Source organism: Quercus robur, chromosome 2 (genome assembly GCF_932294415.1).
Source record: "Quercus robur chromosome 2, dhQueRobu3.1, whole genome shotgun sequence".
NCBI lineage: Eukaryota > Viridiplantae > Streptophyta > Magnoliopsida > Fagales > Fagaceae > Quercus > Quercus robur.
Window position 1 is genome coordinate 89,241,688 of NC_065535.1, and position 22,596 is coordinate 89,264,283.

The following is a 22,596-nucleotide window of genomic DNA, read 5'->3' on the forward strand; positions in this document are numbered from 1 at the left end:
AGAAAAGGACCTAAAGGGGTGAACACCTCTAGATCATGCATGAACAACTTAACAAAACCACGGCTGAGTAAACATGACTTAGCCTTTCGACCCCACTCTCTACAAATGATATTGTACGGGTCCATTTACGTGCGAACCCAACCCTACTGTGGTCCAACGCGAATCGTGTCCCTACAACTATATATGAAATTTTTTCCCCTTAGGAAAAAAATAAAATAAAAGTTACACATACATAAAGACTAATTTATTGTAAAATTATTTTGAACATAACACTCATTCTCTTAAATATTACATTTTACGTATCTCTTTGCACTGTTTGCTACAATTAGAGCATCCGTAGCAGCCGTTGTAAATATTATGCCATTTTGCCATACCAAAAGCCTACTTTATTATTTTACCACATTATTTTACAATATCTCATTTATCAGATGTTCTATATTTTTACCACTTTATTTAAATATTATTTTTTAATTCTTTTTAATTCTTATTTTATCCTTTCTTTATTATTTGTTCTAACGGTAACATTTTTCATTTTCTTTCAAATCTCAACGGTCTCAGAGAGGAGAGACCCACAACCCAAAGGCCTACGCCCACGCCGATCACAATCGGAAAATAAAACCAGACCCACAACCAGACCCATAATCGAAAATCACAACCATAACCCAGACCCATAACCAGACCGATGCCGATAGAACAGAGAGAACAGAGCGAACAAAAGGGGGAAAAAAAAACCAGAGAGGAGAGACCCACAACCCAAAGGCCTACGCCCACGCCGATCACAATCGGAAAATAAAACCAGACCCACAATCGGAAATCACAACCACAACCCAGACCCACAACCAGACCGACGTCGATAGAACAGAGAGGACAGAGCGAACAAAAGGGGAAAAAAAACAGAGAGGAGAGACCCACAACCCAAAGGCCTACGCCCATGCCGATCACAATCGGAAAATAAAACCAAAACCCACAACCAGACCCACAATCGGAAATCACAACCACAACCCAGACCCACAACCAGACCGACGCCAATAGAACAGAGAGGACAAAGCGAACAAAAGGGGGAAAAAATCGGTGAAGGATATAGATCAGTGATGGTAGAGACGAAATTGATGGTGGCTCATATTCATGAACGGGAAGACAATAGAGCAACGGGGAAGACCCACAACCAGACCGACGCCGATAGAACAGAAAGGACAGAGCGAACAAAAGGGGGAAAAAAAAACCGGTGAAGGGTATAGATCAGTGATGGTAGAAACGAAATTGATGGTGGCTCATATTCATGAACAGGAAGACGATAGAGCAACGGGGAAGAGGGAAGAAGAAAGAGAATGGGAGAGTAGAGATGGAGATGGAGGTGGTGAGCTGAAGGAGAAATGAAAGAGATATGAGGGTTGAAAGAGAAATAAAAAATTAATAAACCAATATACCACAACGTACCATACAGTTGTATATTTGTGATTTTACTGTAGCAAGTTGCAAAAAATTTAACATTTATAACATCTTATGAATGGGTTCAAACTGGATTTGGTGTGGGATATGTGCCAAATATTTAGCATTTGGCACATATCCCACATCTACTGTGGGTGACACACTTTGAGTTATCTCCTTTCTGGGTTGTTGGTCTAGCTGTATAGAGCTTTTGTCCTTGGTTCGTTATTCTTCCAAATCTGCTTCGTCAACCAATTTTTCATTTTACATTTTTACTATTATCTCACGTGCACTTGGACTGCTTACTGCGAAGGAATCAACCAATTTTTCATTTTACATTTTTACTATTATCTCACGTGCACTTGGACTGCTAACTGCTAAGGAAGGATATAGGGCAGACTGGCAGTGGGCCTTTTTTTTTGCCTTTGGTCGTCGGAGAACATTTGATTTGATATTTTTTTCATGTTCTTTACTTATTTGCTAGAAGACATCACAATTAGGCCCCACCAGAGTTTATGAGTACCGTCCCATTGCTGTGTGTAATATTCTCTACAAGTTTATTTTTAAAGTTTTAGCAAATAGACTTAAAAAAATATTACCTGATTTAGTATCTAAACACCAAAGTGCTTTTTAGTCTAACAAAATTATTTCAGATAATATTTGGGGGGGGGGGGGGGGGTTTGAGACTTTGCATCCTATGAAAAACCAGAAATCCAAGAAAGCAAGGTTTATGGCCATGAAATTGGATATGAGCAAAACTTATGGTAAAGTGGAGTGAAATTTTTTGGCTAAAACTATGGAGAATATGAGATTTTGTGATAAGTTGGTTTCTTTTATTTTTGAGTGTATTAGCACAGTACTCTCATATTTGGTGTTGGTGAATGGGGAACTTAGTGGGATATTAAACCTTCACGGGGATTTGACAAGATGATCCTTTGTACCCCCTACCTTTTCTTGTTATGCCCAAAAGGTCTTAATAGATTATTACAAAAGACAGCCAGAGAGGCAGAGAGGATTCACTCAGAGGTTTTTCCCTATGTAAAACAGGCCCTAAAGTTTCCAATTTATTTTTTGCTTATGACAGTATGTGGTTTTGTCATTCTAATATGTCTAATTTAATTATTATTCAAAATATTTTAGCTCTATATGAACAGGCATTCGGTCAGCAATTAAATAGGAAGAAGACCGCCATATTTTTTAGCAAATCTATGGAGAAGGATAGAAAATCTTCAATATATATATATATATATATATTTTGTATTGCACACTATTTAGTGTGTGATTAAGATTAGCCAATGAAATTTTGCATTCATAACTGTGTACCTTATTTAGCTTTGATAAGCTTTAATTTGCACCTCACTAGTTTGTGTTACATTATGCTTTATTGTGTGATTTGTTTTTGTCTTTTTGATCATAAGGACTAAAAATCATAAAAAAAAAGACATAAATAACCATCTCACCACTAATGTAGAGTAATTTGTGTGTTTCTCATTAAAAAAATTCAAGAGAAACCTCATGCAAAAATTCTTGAACAAAAGGTGATGCAAAAGATTGTAACTCTATATTGAAAGATGTGAGAGTTATAAGATGTACATTTTTAGATGATAGTCACTTTCTTTTAATTTTAATCAGTTTTGATTTCAACTATTTAAATTTTAATTTAAGAAATCGGCAATAGTAAACCGATTTCTTTTAACTGTTTCATTTTTTTTTCCCCATATAATTGCATGAGGAGTAAAACGTCAAAACGTTGTTTTTTTCCATACAAATTTATTTTACTAAACCCCCATAAAAATTCTTTGGTTCTTTCTAGATGTTTCTCCTATAAGTTGAGTAAACAATCTTCAACTCAACTTCGAATTCATGTGCATTACTTTCTCTTTTACGGTCTCTCCACCCCCCTCTTCATTTAACTAAATAACATTTCACATATGCATATAATTAACATAATTTATTTGTAAGTGAGTGTTTAGATAAGAATTATTTGCGTCTGCGTTCCTCTCTTTTTTTCTTTTTTTTTTTCTCACGCATTTCAGCTTTTTTGCTACAGTATTTTCAATTTTTAATTTCAGCAAAAATAAGTTATATTCAAACGAACCCTAAATAAGTTGTAAGAGGGATAGATAAAAATCACATGTAATCTAATAAGTGGAACCTACAGTTTTTAAAATATTTACAAAAATTTCATTGAATAACATTGTTTGAAAACTGAAAACTAGTAAGAGAAGTTTTCTAAATTCAGTGTTTAAATACCCTCAAATGAGTAACATAAAACACTCCAGTAAAAAACACCCTTGCCCAATGCTTTTTTTTTTTTGGGTCACAGTTTTCAGTGTTTAAATAGTGAAAGCTGTTGTTCAAACACTCTAATCAAATAGGCCTTTATTCTCCAATAAAAAGGAAAAAAAAAAAAAAAAAAACACAAATTGCTTTGGCCAAGAAAGTTACAGGTTGTAACACTCACTCTCATTTTAGGGACAAAGTTTATCCCAAGCAAGCCAGTTAATTTTACGTGTTTCAGTTTTTGATCCTTCCCCAACCAAGATCTACTTATACAGGAATCTAACTCAGTTGTTAAAACTAATTGGCAACTTAAAGCAACTCATGAGTCATGACATAAAATAGGTATAGCTTGACTCAAGTACTTCTCAAATTCCTTGATAATAGGAACCCAAAACATGTCTTTTACATCATCCAGAATTAGCTAATGGAGTATTTTTATTAAAGAATAAGGGAGTATCCTCTTTGTTAATTTTTTTGGCCTGAGGTAGCTTCATAGATATCTAGAATATAGGTATGATTCATAAACATTCCTCCCTTTTTAGCTCTACCAAAACAACGAGCTCAATTTCTACATAAATTTACGAAGAAAGACTCATTCCACATGCTTGTACGCCACGGATCATTTCCTTTACCACCACTTTTACCCTGTGCATCAAATGTAAGAACTTTTTTTTTTTTCATTTTATTATTATTTTATTATTTATAGGAAATGTACCAAATTAAAAGCTAATTCTTTTTTCTTAGCTATTGTGTAAAGACTTACCCGTTACCATCACTTTTACTATTTTTATCCGAATTTAAAAGGTGATAAATATATATATATATATATATATATATATATATAAAGTGAGACTCACAAACAATATATGACCTTACCTTTTTGGCCAAAAACATTAACGGACCATGTGAAGAGAAGAGCTATTGCAGTAAGTCAACGTGCGACCCGCAACAATAAATAATTTTAAGCAAAAAGCCAGCTTTAAACGAAATCCAAAAACATAAGTTGGAAATTTGTGCGGAACTCAAGCATGATAAAACGTATCGTATTAATTGGTCATCTATTTTTTTTGTTTTTATTTTTGATAAGTAATTGGTCGTCTATAATAGGTTGGATTGTGAGATAGTAAATTGCAATTATAATTATATATATAAAAAATACTTTTGCGCATGCCTGAAAGCCCATAGGTAGATAGTAGTTATTAAATCAGTATCAATTATAAAGTCGGGAATATGGTATGATGGTTTGTTGGTTCAACCTTAGATTAATAATTAATTTATTTTAAAATATCTATAAATAAATTAAAGAGTTCATGAAGAAGAATGAAGATACAATATAAGAAATGAAATGGTATTTAATTTAAACATAAACTAGTAGTATGCATGTACAATGCATGGACTAATTAACAAATTTAATACTAAAGAAAGATATATTTAAAATATTATTGAAACCTTAGTCAGTCACTTGAAATTTTAATAGAGTTTCATCTAAATTAAATTATCAAAATGCAAAAATATATTGAGCTACTTGGCGTAAGGATGACAAGTAATGTGCAAATCTTATTATATTAAAATATAACATTATGATAAATGTTCATAATAGTTAAAATAAATTTTAAATTTTATTTTAAAATTCTTAATTTTTTTGAACTTTGAAGTAGACTTTTAGATGGAGAGGAATCTTAAATTTCTTAAAACTTAGCAAATAGAGTTTCACATAAACCGAAATAGTTGAAGTAGAACTCAAATTTCTTGAAATTAGCTAATAGACTTTTATATAAAGTGAATGATCCTAATTAATGGGGCTTTAATAATTTGTCGTGAAGAGAAGATAGTCACTTAGCATAGCTACAACCTCTAGACCCAACTTTTATTATATTGTATATTATATATAAAATGATATGCAAATGTAGAACTAGTATATATATTATTGTTTTAAAATACTTATTCAAATGTAGAATTAATGTTTTTTTTTTAATTTATAAAAATACTAAACATAGTACATTTGAATACAATTCTAAAAAAAAAAAAGGTAAATTGTTATGATCCAAGTGTCCCACATTGTTAAGTGTAAGCTTAACTATGTGTTTATAAACTCTTGGACATCCTCTCCTTGCAAGCCGATTTTTAAAGGTGAGTTCTACCTATGAATTTGTAAAATTTAGTATCAGAGCCAACCATCATCCCGATTAATCAGGTATAGCATATTGAGTATGGGATCAAATGAGTTGCGACTTTGTGGTCGGATCCCGGAAGGAGCGACCTAGAGACTAGATTAAAATTATTGATAGTTGAGTGGAGCCACCAAAAAGAGAAAGGGCTACTAACGGGTTAGTGTTGCTAGAGTGAGTTGTCGTAGACGTCGGCTGCAGAGCGTGGTGTTATGTTATGATCCTAATGTCCCACATTGTTAAGTGTAAGTTTAACCATGTGTTTATAAGTTTTTGGGCATCCTCCTCTTGCAAGCCGGTTTTTAATGGTGAGTTCTACCCATGAGTTTGTAACATACATTTGAATACATCTTTTAACTATTTATTTTAAATTTAAAAGCTAAAGACTTAAAAGCTAACTAGCCTCATTATACACGCTTTGCGCATGCGATGAGGTTTTTTTTTTTGTTTAATGTCCCTATTAAGTGTAGGGTTTAGGGGGTATTTTTGAACCATATAAAAGTTCAGTCCAAAGAAGGAAATCTTGCTATAAAGAGTATATATAAATATATGTATAAAACAGTTTTTTTAGTCAATATAAAATAAAATTAAAAAAATGGATAGTTTGAATAGCATGGTTCGATTTGTTAATTCTCTAAGAAACCTCCCTTTTTTATAATTGTTTTTATTTTATTTTTCAAATTTTCTATTTCTTTTATGAAAAAAGTCAAAATAACGCCCTAAGGACATTGGTTTATAAAATATTTTTAAAAACTTTTTATGATAAAATAAAAAAAGTAATTAATTTTTTTGACAATTTTTTATATTTTTCATGAAAGATGTGTCAAAATATTATAAAATAGTTTATTAATGATTGCTTTTAGGGCACCAATTAACAACATCCTTCTTTTATATTCGACTTGAAATTTTGTACGGTTTACTGATCTGATAGCTTCCTCACTATTTTGATAATTAATCTATATATATATATATATATATATATTGTGATACCCCAATTTGATTGATTGTATGATGTGTGTGGGTGTGTGATGAGTCCCACATCGGGTATTTATTGGGTTGAACTGGGCTTTATTAACAACTGCAAGGAGCCTCAATTGTGACTAGTCATTTTGAGGTATAACGCAGATGTGGCTAGCGCTTTTCCTTGGGTCGTTTCATATGGTATCAGAGCCGGCCCGGTAATCCCATGTGGGTTCAGAGACACTATCCCACAAAGTGGGCCCTAACGAGGATGTTAGGGATTTAAGTGGGGGAGATTGTGATGCCCCAATTTGATTGATTGTGTGATGTGTGTGTGTGTGTAATGAGTCCCACATCGGGTATTTACTGGGTTGAACTGGACTTTATTAACAACTACAAGGAGTCTCAATTGTGACTAGTCCTTTTGAGGTATAGCGTAGATGTGGCTAGCGCTTTTCCTTGGGTCGTTACATTGTGATGCCCCAATTTGATTGATTGTGTGATGTGTGTGGGTGTGTAATGAGTCCCACATCGGGTATTTACTGGGTTGAACTGGGCTTTATTAACAACTACAAGGAGTCTCAATTGTGACTAGTCCTTTTGAGGTATAGCGCAGATATGGCTAGCGCTTTTCCTTGGGTTGTTACATATGGTATCAAAGCCGGCCCGGTAATCCTGTGTGGGCTCAGAGACACTACCCCACAAAGTGGGCCCTAACGAGGACGTTATGGATTTAAGTGGGGGAGATTGTGATACCCCAATTTGATTGATTGTGTGATGTGTGTGGGTGTGTGATGAGTCCCACATTGGGTATTTACTGGGTTGAACTGAGCTTTATTAACAACTACAAGGAGTCTCAATTGTGACTAGTCCTTTTGAGGTATAGTGCAGATGTGGCTAGCGCTTTTTCTTGGATCGTTACATATATATATATATATATTTATTTATTTATATCTAGGAAAAAATTTAGTTACAAAACTGGTTATAGTCTAAGGGCTAATGCTAGAATTTACTCAATAAAATAAATATTATTACATATTTTGAAAATCTAACAGTTAAATTGCTTATTCTTTACATTCTTAATACACGTGTCAAATTTTGTATAAATTGAATATTATTTACTATATGATTTATAAACTTATATTTTATGCATAATTTTAAATTACAAAAACTTATAATTTAAACAATTTATTGATGACATGACTATTAATCTTTTATTTTTTAAAAATTTTGCAAGCATGAAGGATTTAAGAAGAAAATATAATCCAATAGTTTGTCAAAATTCACATCTAATAAAAAAAATATTGAATAAAGTTGTAATCTTAAACTACAATCAATTTTGTAGCTAAATTTTGTCCTTATGTCTGTACTCTATACTATTATTTAAGGGACTTCCAAGACGTGAAATATAAGTTTTGGATATCTCGAAATATTATTTCTCAACTCACTTACAAGTTTTTAATTAAATAAGACAAATTTGTAAAACAAAAGCTCACAACTTAAAATCTCTTACTAAATCCAAGTTATTCTACGTTCTCTTTTATTTTAAACGGAAAAATCTCTAGATATTTAGCAAACTCAAATTTACAATAGATTTTCAACTCATGAAAAGAGATGAATAAAGGGAGAATTACGTTACTAAACCCAAAAAAAAGGAACAAAATTTCGTCACATAGTTGTGAGTAGTGAAGTTATAAACTACAACTTTTACCATAATTTATTCACATGGCAAGTTATGAGTGGTGAAGTTATAAACCCACCACTTTTACTTCACTACTTACGATTTACCGCGTGAGTAAGTCATGGCAAAGATCGTGGTTCCAATATGTTCCTATAAAAAAAATTAAATTGGGATAAGTTCTATAAAAAGTAAAAGAATTTTTTATTTTTTTGAGAAGAATAAATAAAGAACTTGAGATAAGCAAAAGAAAGAAAATTCAAAATGGTAGTATTCACTATTCAGCACAAACCGTGGTATTATTTGGACTGTAGTAGTCACCACAAAGTGGCTGAAGTGAAAATGCAGGAAGGAAAGTTGCTTTTCAACTTCGCATGTGACTGACTTTCTCTTCTCTCCAATGGCAACGAAATAAACAGAAAAATCCCTAAAACTCGCACACACTTGCTTCTGAAAACACAACTAGTTTCATTCACACAGAAATCAAAACCCTAAAAACTTGGAAATGCTATTTGATTAGCTGAGCCAAGCCAAGCCAACCTCAACTCTTCTCCTATGGCTTCCCTTCGTAGGCTTTACCCTCTCTGCTCTTCCTCCATTAACGTATTTCTCTCTCTCTTGCTCTCTTTTTCATAGCTTTGGATCTTGTTTGTTTTGTGGCATTCTCACAATTACTTCCTTTTTGTGCAGAGAACGTTATTTTCAGCTTCTGAAGCTCGTGAAGGTTTTTTTGCTTCCCCTCTATTTTCATTTGAATATTTAGATTCATTAGTCTTTGCTAAAAAAAAGTGATTAAGATTAGCACATAATTGCGTTCTTATATCCTGAACTGATTTACATTAGAAAAAACATATATTTTTGCTTAAGAAATGCATATAGTATGTATGTGTGTATTTGTATATCCTATGATCATTATGTAATGTTTTACTGGAAAACATTTTCCTGAAAATTGATTTGTTTTCCTTTGTTTGGTTGTGACCTTGAAAATGAGCTACAAAGCATTTACAGTGGTTTTTTTTTTTTTTTTGCCGGAACAAACGGAGAAATGTGTAGAATTACTCTCAATTTGATATTTTTGGTATTTGCAGTTGATTACATTAAATTTACGCAATTGTTTATATCTTTGTGCAAGTCTTGTTCACTACTGTTCATTTTCCTATAGACAGGTTTTATTTCTTTTAACGGAATTTGACTTGAACTATACTTGAATTAAGGGTTTGGAGGAAGCTTTTTTCGGGGCTATAGTGTGATTGCTTCGTCGGAGCAAACTATACTGAGACCAGATGATGACTGTGGGCAAGTTGCGGCAGATAGTTTCATAACTGATGATGAGATTAGGAAGATTCGGCATGAGTTTGATGCTGCAAGACAGTGCTTTCACAAGGTTCCCAAGGTGCTGAAGGGAATGCCTAAGATGAATCCGAAAGGTCTGTTATGCTTCTGTTTTGACTTTAAGTTTGATTTGATACATCGTTTGTTGTATTGATGATTTGTAATTTATTTTGGAATTAGGAATTTATGTAAATAAGAACTTAAGATTGGACAACATACAAGTTTATGGTTTCGACTATGACTACACATTGGCACATTACTCTGCCAATTTGCAGAGTTTGATTTATGATCTTGCAAAGGAGCACATGGTTAATGAGGTTAGGTTTATCCTGTTGAGGTGATGTTATTATATTTTATTGGGTATGTTGTTTATAGAACTATTTTTTTTATTGCTTTTGTTTATTGTGGTTCTCAGCTTAGGTATCCTGAAGTATGCATGAAATTCAAATACGATCCAACTTTTCCTATTAGAGGCTTATACTATGATAGGTCAAAAGGATGTCTTTTGAAGTTGGATTTCTTTGGGTCGATTGAGCCGGATGGGTGCTACTTTGGTCGTCGCAAGGTACTTCTCATTAATTATTATGATAAAGATGCTCTTTTCAGTTTTTTTTTTATACTATAATTACAATGCACTTTGCATCTACGTCTCATCTGTCCACCTCTGGTTTGATGGGTAATATAACTAATGACTCAAGCTATTTTTATACGGAGCTTTTAACAAAATGGGGTTGGAAGGGGGGGGGGGGGGGATCTTCTTGTCTATTTCTTGCGTATCAACCTTTACCATTCTTTTAAGGGTTAACATTCTTATAGTTTCCAGGTAATTCTCTTTCTTTCTCTTCTTTTCTTTTTCTTCTTCACTTTTTTTTTTTTGGTTTTGGGGGGGGGGGGGGGGGGGGTTTGTTTTTCAAAAACTCTCTTCTATTAGCTTTCCTGTATGCATTTTACTTCCATCCTTTACAAAGCTACTTTATTAAAAAAAACAATACAATAATGCACCATGACCTGTCTATGTTTGGTCAGTTTTATTTCTAATCAAAACATAGTATTCCTATTGCTAGCTCAATTTGTCAAGATTCTTATTGCAGAGTTTGGACATTTAAAAGGTATCAATGAAAAACTCTTTCTTAAATATCTTTCCTTTCCTATGAATGTACAGCTCAGCAGGAAGGAAATAGAAGAGCTATATGGCACGCGGCATATTGGCCGTGATCAAGCCCGTGGGCTTGATGGTTTGATGGATTTCTTCTGCTTTAGTGAGGTTGGTTTCATTATTATATATATTTTTTCTCTACTATGTACCATGTACTGGCTGTAGGAGTTGTGGTAGTCTTTCATGTGTTCAGCATGGACACAGACATGACTCATTGAGCAGTGAACTTCATTCTATGCATGTTAACTATCTTTGTGACAATTTTCTTCCTGGGTGAGGACATGTTAAGTTTTTAGGTTGATGCATAGGAGACAGTTTTAGTTGATTGAAGCCCTCTTACAATATATATACTGAACTTTTGAAAGCGATTGTTTTCTTATGTTTTTTAGAACAGAAGACCTCATATAGTAACCCAATTATCAATGTATAAAACTGCTTCAATATATCACTTTATTTTAAACTTGTTCTATATATTTTCTTAAATAATATGCTTATTTGAACAAACTTAGAAGCAATTAGTTAGACATGAAGTACTTTACTTCCTTTCAAGCATTTACTATATTCCTAAACAAATATCTTGCCTGCTTTCTTCCAAAGAAAAGACTTACAAAGAAAAAATTGATGTGTGTATCAGCACAAACTCATGTTTTTTGTCTGTGTATGTTCATTATTTTTGTTTTTCTTTGATAGATGCATTGTCTCTGTTATATTCATCTGTGTCCACAGTACATATGGCGTGTTTAATCATATCCATGGGTTACATTGTAGGAATTGGGGAGCAGCCCTGAAATGTGATATTAATTTATGAACTCTCAGAAACTTACCATTTGTATTTGCTTTGTGCCCAGATTAATATACTATGGTTGTAAAATTTTAAGTTGATTATTTATTTCTTTCATTTACTATGTCTGCTTGTGCTTTTATAGTTATGTTCATGTCACTTTCAATGTCATAATGATAAATAAGAATTTACTTTTCTTTTATGATCTATCTATAATTAGTGAGTTTTGTAGCAGACATTCGAGTCAATTTTATGATCTGAATGGTCAAAGGAAAATAAAAAAATTTATTTATTTATAGAAATCAACCTAATACATGAATGTGTCTCTTTAGATTCCATGAAACTTGGGTTATCTGTGACAATCGTGTGATCAGGCCTAATGAAAATAAGTGAGATGGTGACATCTAGTTCAAAGTGTTCACAATGTAGATCACACAAGAGAGAAGTTTGTTTGTTTATCTTAGAGCTCCGGTTAGAGGTTCATACTTAAGATACGGGGTTTTCAGATATAGGTGAGAAATTTGGTTTCTCTTCCCTTAAGGAACAAGAAACAGCTATAAAAACAAGAGAGATGGTGGCATCTAGTTGTCTTTCTTTTTCTTCTTTGTAATTGACACATATTTCTTGATGTATGGTGGACGGGCATATTTCTACTCATACTGTTCGCAAAGTGGCTATTTTCGCTTCTCTTTCAACCCCTGAATATTTTGTTTTTGTTGTGAGTTTGCAGGCCTGTCTTATTGCAGATGTTGTGCAACATTTTGTTGATGCTAAGCTGGAATTTGATACCAGTTACATTTATGAAGATGTAAATCGTGCAATTCAGCATGTCCATCGAAGTGGCTTCGCTCACAGGGGAATTCTTGCTGATCCTCATAGATACCTAGTTAAAAATGTGAGTTCTACTGGTTCCTTTTTTTTTTTTTTTTTTTGTGACCTACATAATGTGTTTAATTCATGCTGACAATGATGGCTTGATGATTCAAGTGAAAGAACCTGTTTTTATTATCAAGACGAGTTTTTTTTTTTTTTTTTTTTTTTTCCCCCCCCTTATATTTGAGACTTTGTACTAGTCTTTGTGTGGATGAAAATTTCAGGGGGAGCTATTACGCTTTCTCAGGATGCTAAGGGATAAGGGAAAGAAACTTTTCTTGCTGACGAATTCTCCATATTACTTTGTGGATGGAGGGATGCGTTTTATGTTGGAGGTAATTTTTCATGGGGAAATCATATTATAGCCTTTTTTGTATTTTGAAGTTGAGGATTTTATGTTTGTAACTTAGATTCTCACAGAATACTTCTGTTCTGGAGTTTATTTTTGTAGTTGTTGATCACATAAATTGTGAAATGGTTAGAGAATGCTAAAGAGGATGTTACAAAGTTTTATTTATGTTTTAGTTGAAAACAATTAAATATACAAAGCATATGGATTGTTTTCAAGGATAGGAATTTAACGCATACTCTCTCTCCTGATGCATATTTGCGTAAATATAATTGGTGTTATTGTTGTTTTGTTAGGATTCTTTAGGTTACAAAGACTCCTGGAGGGAACTTTTTGATGTTGTGATTGCTAAAGCGAAAAAGCCGGAGTTTTATACATCTGAACATCCATTCCGGTTTGTATATTAAATTTGCTAAGCTCTTTTTTGTTTTTGTTTTTAAAACCTCTTTTTAGATTCTTGAGAATAAGAAATCTGTGTTCATTGTTCTATTTTTTTCTTCAATTTTCTCTTTTAATTTTTTTTTTCTAGAAAAAAATACAAATTAATTTCGTGAAAATGTTCTTGATCGTGCAAATAATTTCATGGGGCTTTCTATCAAATTTTCTGTTGGGATAATTAGGAGGAGTAAGATTGATGTGGTTTATGAGGTTACTTGGATGCCCTTTATATATAAAAAACACATATGGTGGATGTGGGACAGTCAGTGTGAACCTTTATGGCAAGGTTTATGCTATGCTACTATTCTGAAAAAGAAAATGCTTTTGGGGGGGGGGGGGGGGGGGAAAGCGCTTCCAGAAACAGACTGGAAATTTGTACCCGATAAGTGCAACGACTTGATTTGTCCTTGCTGCAAAAAAGTGTGAATTCATTTACTTTTCTAGCTTATGACTTCAGCTATGCTTTTTGTTTCCAGACTAATGATAATTGATATGTATATAAAACCTTGATTTGTTTTCTATTTTGATAATTTCAACTATTTATTTTTTAAGCATCTTTCATTGTTTTTTGTTTTTCTTTTTCCCTTTCATGTCCTTTTTGGACTCGAATTTTATGTTTTTATCTCCTTAACAATGCACTGAAGGCTAAACTAATATCTTGTTTGGTGATCTGTCATGCTCTGTCTTTTATCTTCCATGCAGTTGTTATGACACAGAAAAGGACACTTTAGCTTACACTAAGGTAGATGCTTTTCTTCCAAATAAAATTTACTACCATGGATGCCTAAAATCTTTCCTCCAAATAACCAAGTGGAATGGCCCAGAGGTATGTCATATTTCATGATTTATTTTGTTAACCGGTTTAAATTTATTTTATTTTTTGATGCCTGTCATACAAGTTGAAACTTGAGCAGCTTTAATTGCTGAGTTGAAACTTGAACAGCTTTAATTTCTGAGGCAAACCTATGCTTTTCTCTGGAACAGGTTGAGCACTGAGCCCCTGTTTTTTTTGTTCCCTTTTTTAGGTTATATATTTTGGGGATCACCTATTTAGCGACCTGAGAGGACCCTCAAAGGCTGGCTGGCGCACTGCTGCCATCATCCATGAGCTAGAAGTATGTATTTTTTATTTGTTTTTTGATAAATAAGAACTAGAAGTACGTATTTAGCTAGACATTTTTGAACTTGTCTCTTAAATGCTTTTAGAAAATTTTCTGGACTTAAAATATATCTAAAATGTAGAACATGCACATAAGTTGGAGAATTTACTGACTTGATCACTCAAATTTGGATTGTAAGGATTTAATTGAGGCTGACTCAAATCTACAGGGCAGAGTAGTTTATTTAACCCTTTACTTTTATTATCACTTTCCTTTATTCCTGCTTATGTTTTAAAGTTGCTATTGTTTGTGCAATATGGTAAGTTCATGAATCCCCTCCACCTCCTGCACCCCCCCCCCCCCCTTTTTTTTATCCTGCTTGCTAGTTGCTACCACACGTCATTTTTTGTTTTAATTGTTAAGTTCCACATGCATCTAGTAGGTCTTGAACCCACAACCTTACCTTCCATCCCATTATTATAGGAGGAAGCGCCATTCCCTGCAGCACACATCATGCCAAAACCGAATTCTACTACCACCCGGAACCTTGAAGATGATAAAAACTGAATCTATATCAGCCCATTCAAATACTACTCGAAAGGCTGCAACCATGAGGGCTGTGGACTGTTTATGATGTCCATTGATCTCATGTATCTTCGTATTTTACCTCCATATTTTACACCTACAAAATGCCTACTGAAGTGATCCCCTCACCATAATGCCATAAGCCATTTTCTCAAATAAGCATGATTGAAAGTGCTTAGTTTTTTCACTGCTAGTCCTCCATTTTTGATAGGGGAACACACGGTATCCTAATCCACTAAATGAAGCTTAAATTCTTCATCTTCCCCACCCCAGAAGAAATTCCTTTGGAGTTTCTCAAGCCTGTTTGCCATGAGTAGGAATAGTAAGTAAAGAAAGAGGAAGCGGGTAGGTAAGTAGGTAGAGTACTCTTAAGGAGCAAAATACTTCCCCCTGTATAAATTATTCCATCCTACTAGTCTCCTTTCCTACCTTTCTAAAACTGAATTCACCCTGCACTAGCCTCAAAAGAAGCTCCCAAAAGCATTCCTAGGAATTTCATAGGCAGCGATCCCAACTTACAATACAACAAAACAGCAACTCCTCTAGCTCTTCAAGCTCCTATAAGTATAAAAAAGGCTGTAGGTTTTGGTGTCTGACATTGATATGAAGTGCATGGATGAGGAAAAATGGCAGAATGTGTCTTTGTTACACAGATGGCATTTTGCATTGCCAATGAGTTTTGGTTCAAATCGCACTTCCTCCTCCAATAAAAATAGGTGGAGGGTGAGGTATGCGTGTGTAACTTTCGAATAACAAAAAAAAAAAAAAAAAAAAAAAATGCTGACATTTTGCATTATGATAGTTGAAGATAGTCTTTACAAAGTGGTTCATTCAGAATTCTACAAAGTTTGATGGTGAATGGGAATGCATGATTAAGGAAAAAAAAGATACAATAAATATTGGTTGTTTACAAATTGACTCTTGAGCATTGATGCAAACTTATAAATTCCAAGAGATATAGATTAGCCATCCTGAATACATTTTTGATTGGGGGGTTGGGGGTGGGGAAGGGCATTACAATCATGTTTTGGTTACATTACATTGTTAGTCAGATTGGAGCAGTTGAAGTGCTACTCTAAAGTCTATTGTAATATGGTTAGATATCTGAACATAGTGTAAATTGTATTTATGTTGGGTGTCATTTTATTCCTCATATACATATATTATTATTATTTTTAAATAAAAACTCTCTGAGGCTGTTTTGCTAATAAATGCAGAGTGAAATACACATACAAAATGAGGATAGCTATCGTTTTGAACAGGTATATTCTGCACATGATTCATCTTTCTTGGAATTTTGTTGGTCTTATACTTTTGTTTTCTGATCACTAGGTTGTTAAGGTTCATGCATCTGAACCTTAAGCTCTTTAGGTTGCAAATTTGTTTAGTTGAATAGGGTTCCATTTAGATTGCTTATATCTGTTGATTAGTTGTTTTGAGGCAAAAAAATAGTGAAGAATTCTTCTAATTCCATATCTTCTTACCCCCATCCAGAACAATAAATCAAAATTTGTTGTAAAAATTATTTCAATATATTTTTTAGGCTAAAATTTGTTGAAGTATATAACTTTTTGATAATTTGGATTATAAATTGGATACTACAACAACAAAGCCTTGGTCTCAAAACTCTGGGGCTGGCTATAAGTTCTTAATAGACTAAGTAAGGTTAGTCACATGTATTATTCTCCGCCTTGTATCCATCCAAATCATACTATATTTTGCTTCTTTAATTAATACGTCATTTTTTTTACTGCTTTTACTAGTGTTATTTTAGGTCTTTCCTTACCTCTTTTCATTCATTTGACTTGAATTGAATCACTTTTCCTCTCAAGTGCATTAATTGGTCTCATTTCCACCTGACCAAACCATCTCAAACGACTCTCCCCTATCTTTTCTTTACTCCTATTTTCATTGCTAGGAGCCACCCCCAACTTTAAATGAATTTCTTCATTTCATATTCTATCTATCCTTATATTTGTACTTATCCATCTTAACAATTTATTTCAACTATGCTCATTTTATGTACATGTTACTTCTTTACACCCCAATATCCAGTGCCATATAGCATAGCTAGTCTTATAGTCGTCTTGTAAACCTTTCCTTTTAACTTAATGGGTATTCTATGATCTTGCAATTTTCCTGATTCGCTTCTCCACTTTATCCACCTTAATCTTTCCTATAATTCACATCCTCTTTGATCTCTCCATCCTTATGAATTATTGATCCAACATATCGTAAAAACTCACTTTGGTATCTCTAGACTATCTATAATTCTAGTATTTTTGTTTGTCCTTGTATGGTACTTATACTCGACGAACTTTGTTTTAAGCCTTTAGATTCTAAAACTTCCTCCAAATTTTCAACTTGATGTTAACTTTCATGTCTAATTTCATCCACTAAAATTGTATTGTCTACAAAAAAAGATGCACTAAAGGGATTTCATCTTGAATTAGTCTAGTGGCCATAACTAGTTCAAAGAGATATGAACTTATCATTGATGCAAATCAATTGTGATAAGAAACTCACCCGTGATGCCTCTACTTGTTCTCACATTAGTTACAGTTTCGTCATGATATTTGTGTCACCTTAATATATTGATAAGAATTTTTTTTTTTTCCTTTCTAAGACTGAAACCTCTCTAGTTTAGGTAATTTACCATATGCTTTCTCTAGACCAAGAAAAACCATATGGAAATCTTCACGGGCTTAACTATATTCTTCCATTAGGAATCTAAGTAAGATATTGCTTCCATGATAGACCTCCTTGGCATAAAACCAATTTAATTATCCAATATTTTTGTTTCGTATCTTAACCTATGTTCAATCACTTTCTCTTAGAGGTTCATGATGTGACACATAAAGCTTAATACCATGGGAATTTGTATAGTTTTGAATATCTCTTTTGTTTTTGTATATAATTTATATAGGTATTAAATTACTAGTTCTACGCTTGACATTTTGTTATCAATTAAGCTTGTAATGAAAAGGTTTGTCAAACATCCTAAGCCCGTGTCACTGAAAGCAGGTCCAAGCTTCAATGGGGATTTCATCACTTCTCACGACTTTTTTCATTTCATCCTCTTTAATGCATCATTTACCTTGGTCATCTTAATTCTTTGAATAAATCAACAGTTTTTACTATCAATTGGATTACTTACTCTACTCCAATTTCTTGTATGGCTTCCATTAAAGTTTATCAGAATAACTCTTCCATCTCTCTTCAAGTCTTCCCTTCCTTTACAATCTTTGATCTTTTTCTGTAATGCACTTGACACATTTCATGTTTTTTGTTTTCATTTCTCTTGTCTTAGCAAGTTTATAGTATTCTTTTCTCCATCCCTCATCCCCAATTTTCTATATAACTCATCATAATCCTTAAATCCAAATGTTTGGAAATATTGCAACTTGGGATAAAGTTGGAATGGGCAAATAAATTTGTTGTTTCAGTTTGTGAATCTATATGGTGCCAACCTATGTTTATAATAGAAGGAAAAACCATTTATTTATATGAACAAACAGTGAAATCCTAAAATTTATGAAAAACAAAAGAAGAAAAAAGAAAAACTACATTGCTGAAAGAAAATTGGGGTTATTCTTATTTGAATTAATGTTCTAATAACCCTTGACAATGATTTACCATCAGTACTTTATGATCGATCAAGCCTAGTCAAGAATAAAGTTTTTGGGCTGATTGTTCAAAATTATATCAAGCAGACAATTAAAATCTCATCATGTCAGCATCAAAATTGATTGGCACCTAATGCATCATGGGATCTTGTCTGTAGATTAATTCTATTGAGCTTTAGGTTGATCAAACATTTCAACTACATACTTTTGGATGACTGATTAAAACGATACATGACATTCATCATATATTCTAAAAGGAACATTAGATTCTATGATTGACTTGATTATGCTGATTTTATGATTTACGATATGTAGGGTAGGAATTTGATCAGAAGTTAAAATTTATTTCATATAAAACATTTAATGGAGCATTGGGCCCTCAATCACCCCACACCCACCCACACACTATCTCGTTTTGGTTTTTGACATGCTACTTGTATATTAGGGAGAGTTTTCAAGTGGTTCTACAACTTGTTTGTTTACTGGATTGGTTCACTTTTAGTTTGTTTCAGATTTTAAAGTTTACAGTTGGCTTTGGTTTTTAGCTTGCCAACTGATGAATCCATGAAAGTCATTAAAGTTCTTCAATTGTTTCTTTGCCTGATATGACTTTAACCATACACTTAATTCATTATAAAAAAAAAATAGTGACAGATGAATTCTTTGGTAATAGATGAAAAACTTCAGAGCACTGTTTTCTTTTCTGCTTTTTAAAGCCTTCAAATCTTTGTCTTACTTCTGTTCCTTTTCTCTGGACACAGGCAAAATTTCATATAACCCAAGAACTTTTGGGTAAATTGCATTCCACTGTAGCTCAAAGTCAGAGATGTGAAGCATACAAGTCACTTTTTGAGGAGCTTAATAAAGAGCGGCAAAATGCACGCGGCATGATGAAGAGAATGTTCAACAGATCTTTTGGAGCTACTTTCCTCACTGACACTGGCCAAGAATCTGCTTTTGCCTATCACATTCATCAATATGCAGATGTGTATACCAGCAAGCCAGAGAACTTCTTATTTTATCCTCCTGAAGCATGGCTTCAATCACCCTTTGATATAAAGATCATGCCACATCATGTGAAGGTATGATATGGCTTTTCTTAGAAGTTATTGTTCTCCCCTTATTCCTTTTTACATATTCATGTTCTGTGCTTCATGCTAATGGTTGCTAGTAATAATGAGTACATCTGGTTCCCACTATCAGTCTTTGTGGACAAGGCATGTGGTATCTCTTACCCTTCATATGGGGGAGTTTGCTCATAGATTCGAAACTGACAATATTCGGAATGAGTTTATTTATGCTAAAATCTATTAACAAGTGTAGTTGAATTTTAAGCTGCTACCAATGAGCTATAGCTCAACTGGCACTTCCTTACTTTATAATAATTGGTTGGAAAGTGAGGTCTTGGGTTTGGGACCTGTTGGGTGCTTGCATAAGTTACCAACTAAAAAAAATTCTCATTGTAAGAAGCTAATAACTTATTAGCACATCATAGCCAAGTTTCCAACCTATTGACATGATGGTCCAAACAGAGTTGCAACATTATTTTTCTGTCTCTATGTCCATGAACTCTGTGTCTATCTCATTTCAGAGAATGCGTGCTCTGTTTAAGTTAAATGTGGATGCTTGGCTTTGCATTGTGTGACTTAAAACATGTGGTTTATAGAATTTCCCTTGAATGGTGGAGCCATTAAACAGGGTTTGGTTTCGAACATGCTCAAATATGCCCTATAAACTTGGAACTCTTTGCTTGGTTGACCAGGCTTGAAGAAAAGAATTAGGGTTTTTGTGATTTTCATCCAGGCATGGATTCAAGTTGCTAAGATGGTCTATTTTATGTGTATTATTTTCCTCCTACATTCTCTCAATAGCTCCCTTTACATGTTCCTTTTGCTTTCAGGTTCCATCAACCTTGTTCGAAAATTGATAGATCCATAAACAAATATGAATAGGGCAATTCACCAATTTTTGGAAATTTGTTCGTCGTCAGAAATGGCAACTAAAGTTGATTGATTCATTGAGGATTCCGCTATCAGGAGGGCAATGCTAATACACTTTTGTTCCATAATGGATGGGAATAAATGGACACAAATATAAGTGCTATGCATCGTCTTTTATTCTTTAAATGATTCTGATGTCACGAAACATTCTCATATATATGAGCATGAATATAATTGTTTGAATAGAAATGAATATATCTGGGATCTTCTACTTCTACTCAGCCAAAGAACAGAAAAGAAAAATGGCTCTCTCTCCTCTTTGAATGTTAAGCTAATGTTACCTCAAAAGTTTTGAAAGAGATTGTGAATTTTAAAATTTTTTTTTATGAGTAGATTTCTTGTTTTTTGGTTTTTATTTTTTGTTAGCAATATCAGCGTGACTTTCAAAAATAAGCCCGTTGCTGCAAATGTGTAACATAATACATAAGGTTGTTCCGTACGTGATCACTTATGATGGTACGGGTCAAATCTCCAACATTTATGGGTTTTTCATCAACAGTAGGTTGCCAACTCTCCTAACAATATGAATAAATAAATAAATAACAGCCACCAGAACTGATCTCTCTCCTTCAGCTCAGCCGTTTAGTTATTGGTAACCGTAACACACCCTAATACAAAGTCATTTCGGGCAAACTTTGAAACGTCTTCTTCTCTCTATTTCTTCCTTTAGGGGTTTTCTAACTAATCAAAAATAGTTTGAATCCTGCAAAGGGTGGAAACTTTCTACTCTTTGCCACTTGGTGGATTGTTAATGTTCCCTTCCTGTGTAACTTCCACCTATTAATAAGCTGTTTTTTGTTTCCTTGTAGAGCCTTCCCAAGTTCTATGTATGAGGTTTTTTATTTTTTATTTATTTTTATTTGTTTTTTTACAGTTTTTAAAAGTTTGTTTTTGGTATAACTGTAGTTCTTTCAACTTTTGACAAATTAAAAAAAAAAAAAATTCTATAAATAAGTTTTCATTAATAAGATAATCCACACGTACACTTACAATAGTCAATTTTTAACAAATTAAATTTTTTTTTTTCTATAAATAGGTTTTCAATAGTAAGACAATCCACATGCACACTTATAATAGTTGAACTGATATAATTAGTTTCATGTGATACCAATCACAACTTATTACTTTAATTAATTTGAAGATTGAATCAGTAGTTAGTTTGTGCTTGAACGGCGGTTAAAGTACTCTAAATTTGTTATAGCGCTACCATTTCACAATATTTATGGTCTGGGAAAGTTAGTTTTGAGATATCTAAAGGTCATCAATTATTTTTTATGACCAAGTAATCTAGCCTTTGACCCTGTCTAGTGCCACATCTATGGAAAAAGAAAATTAAGTAAAACTATTACTCTTTTTTTAGTTTTCCTTTCTTCTCTGTTTTACCATTTGCTTCATGTCCCACATTGTTTAAGTAATAAATATTTCTTCCATTCAACATAAGCATCAAATCTCTTATAAGATGTATGTCCCACATATAATGCACAAGATATCTTTTTTGTTTAAAAGCCTTTATATATAGAGAAGGAAGAGACCTTACCTAATACATTTCATACTTCAAAAAATTGGGCCACTTATAAAAAACCATTATTGCCTATGGGCCATTATAATAGCTGTTCATTTATTTATATATTTTTGTGATTCATTAATTGAACATAAGCCGAAGTCCAATTATATAGTATTGATACATGAAGCAAATGGGTGCCCGTCACGCCATATCAAAGACCATTTGTTTACTTGCCAAACCCCCAACTGTTTCTCCTCTATAAACCACATGCACTTTACCTACTTAAATTTTCGATTTCACCCAAAAACTACAAAAAGTTGCGTGTTGCTTTCTTT

At 33.2% G+C, this 22,596-nt stretch overlaps 1 protein-coding gene across 1 annotated transcript; it reads left to right on the plus strand.

Moving 5' to 3' along the window:
• The first annotated feature begins 8,824 nt into the window (after window positions 1–8,824).
• Window positions 8,825–21,056, plus strand: LOC126715700 (uncharacterized). The gene is made up of 14 exons (XM_050416447.1): window positions 8,825–9,120; window positions 9,208–9,241; window positions 9,732–9,944; window positions 10,030–10,166; window positions 10,265–10,414; window positions 11,012–11,113; window positions 12,517–12,681; window positions 12,884–12,994; window positions 13,305–13,402; window positions 14,149–14,272; window positions 14,472–14,561; window positions 16,349–16,393; window positions 19,519–19,839; window positions 20,658–21,056. Exons 1-14 carry the CDS (start codon window positions 9,073–9,075, stop codon window positions 20,682–20,684), a joined length of 1,665 nt encoding a protein of 554 aa, XP_050272404.1. The 5' UTR covers window positions 8,825–9,072; the 3' UTR covers window positions 20,685–21,056.
• Window positions 21,057–22,596: the final 1,540 nt, after the last annotated feature.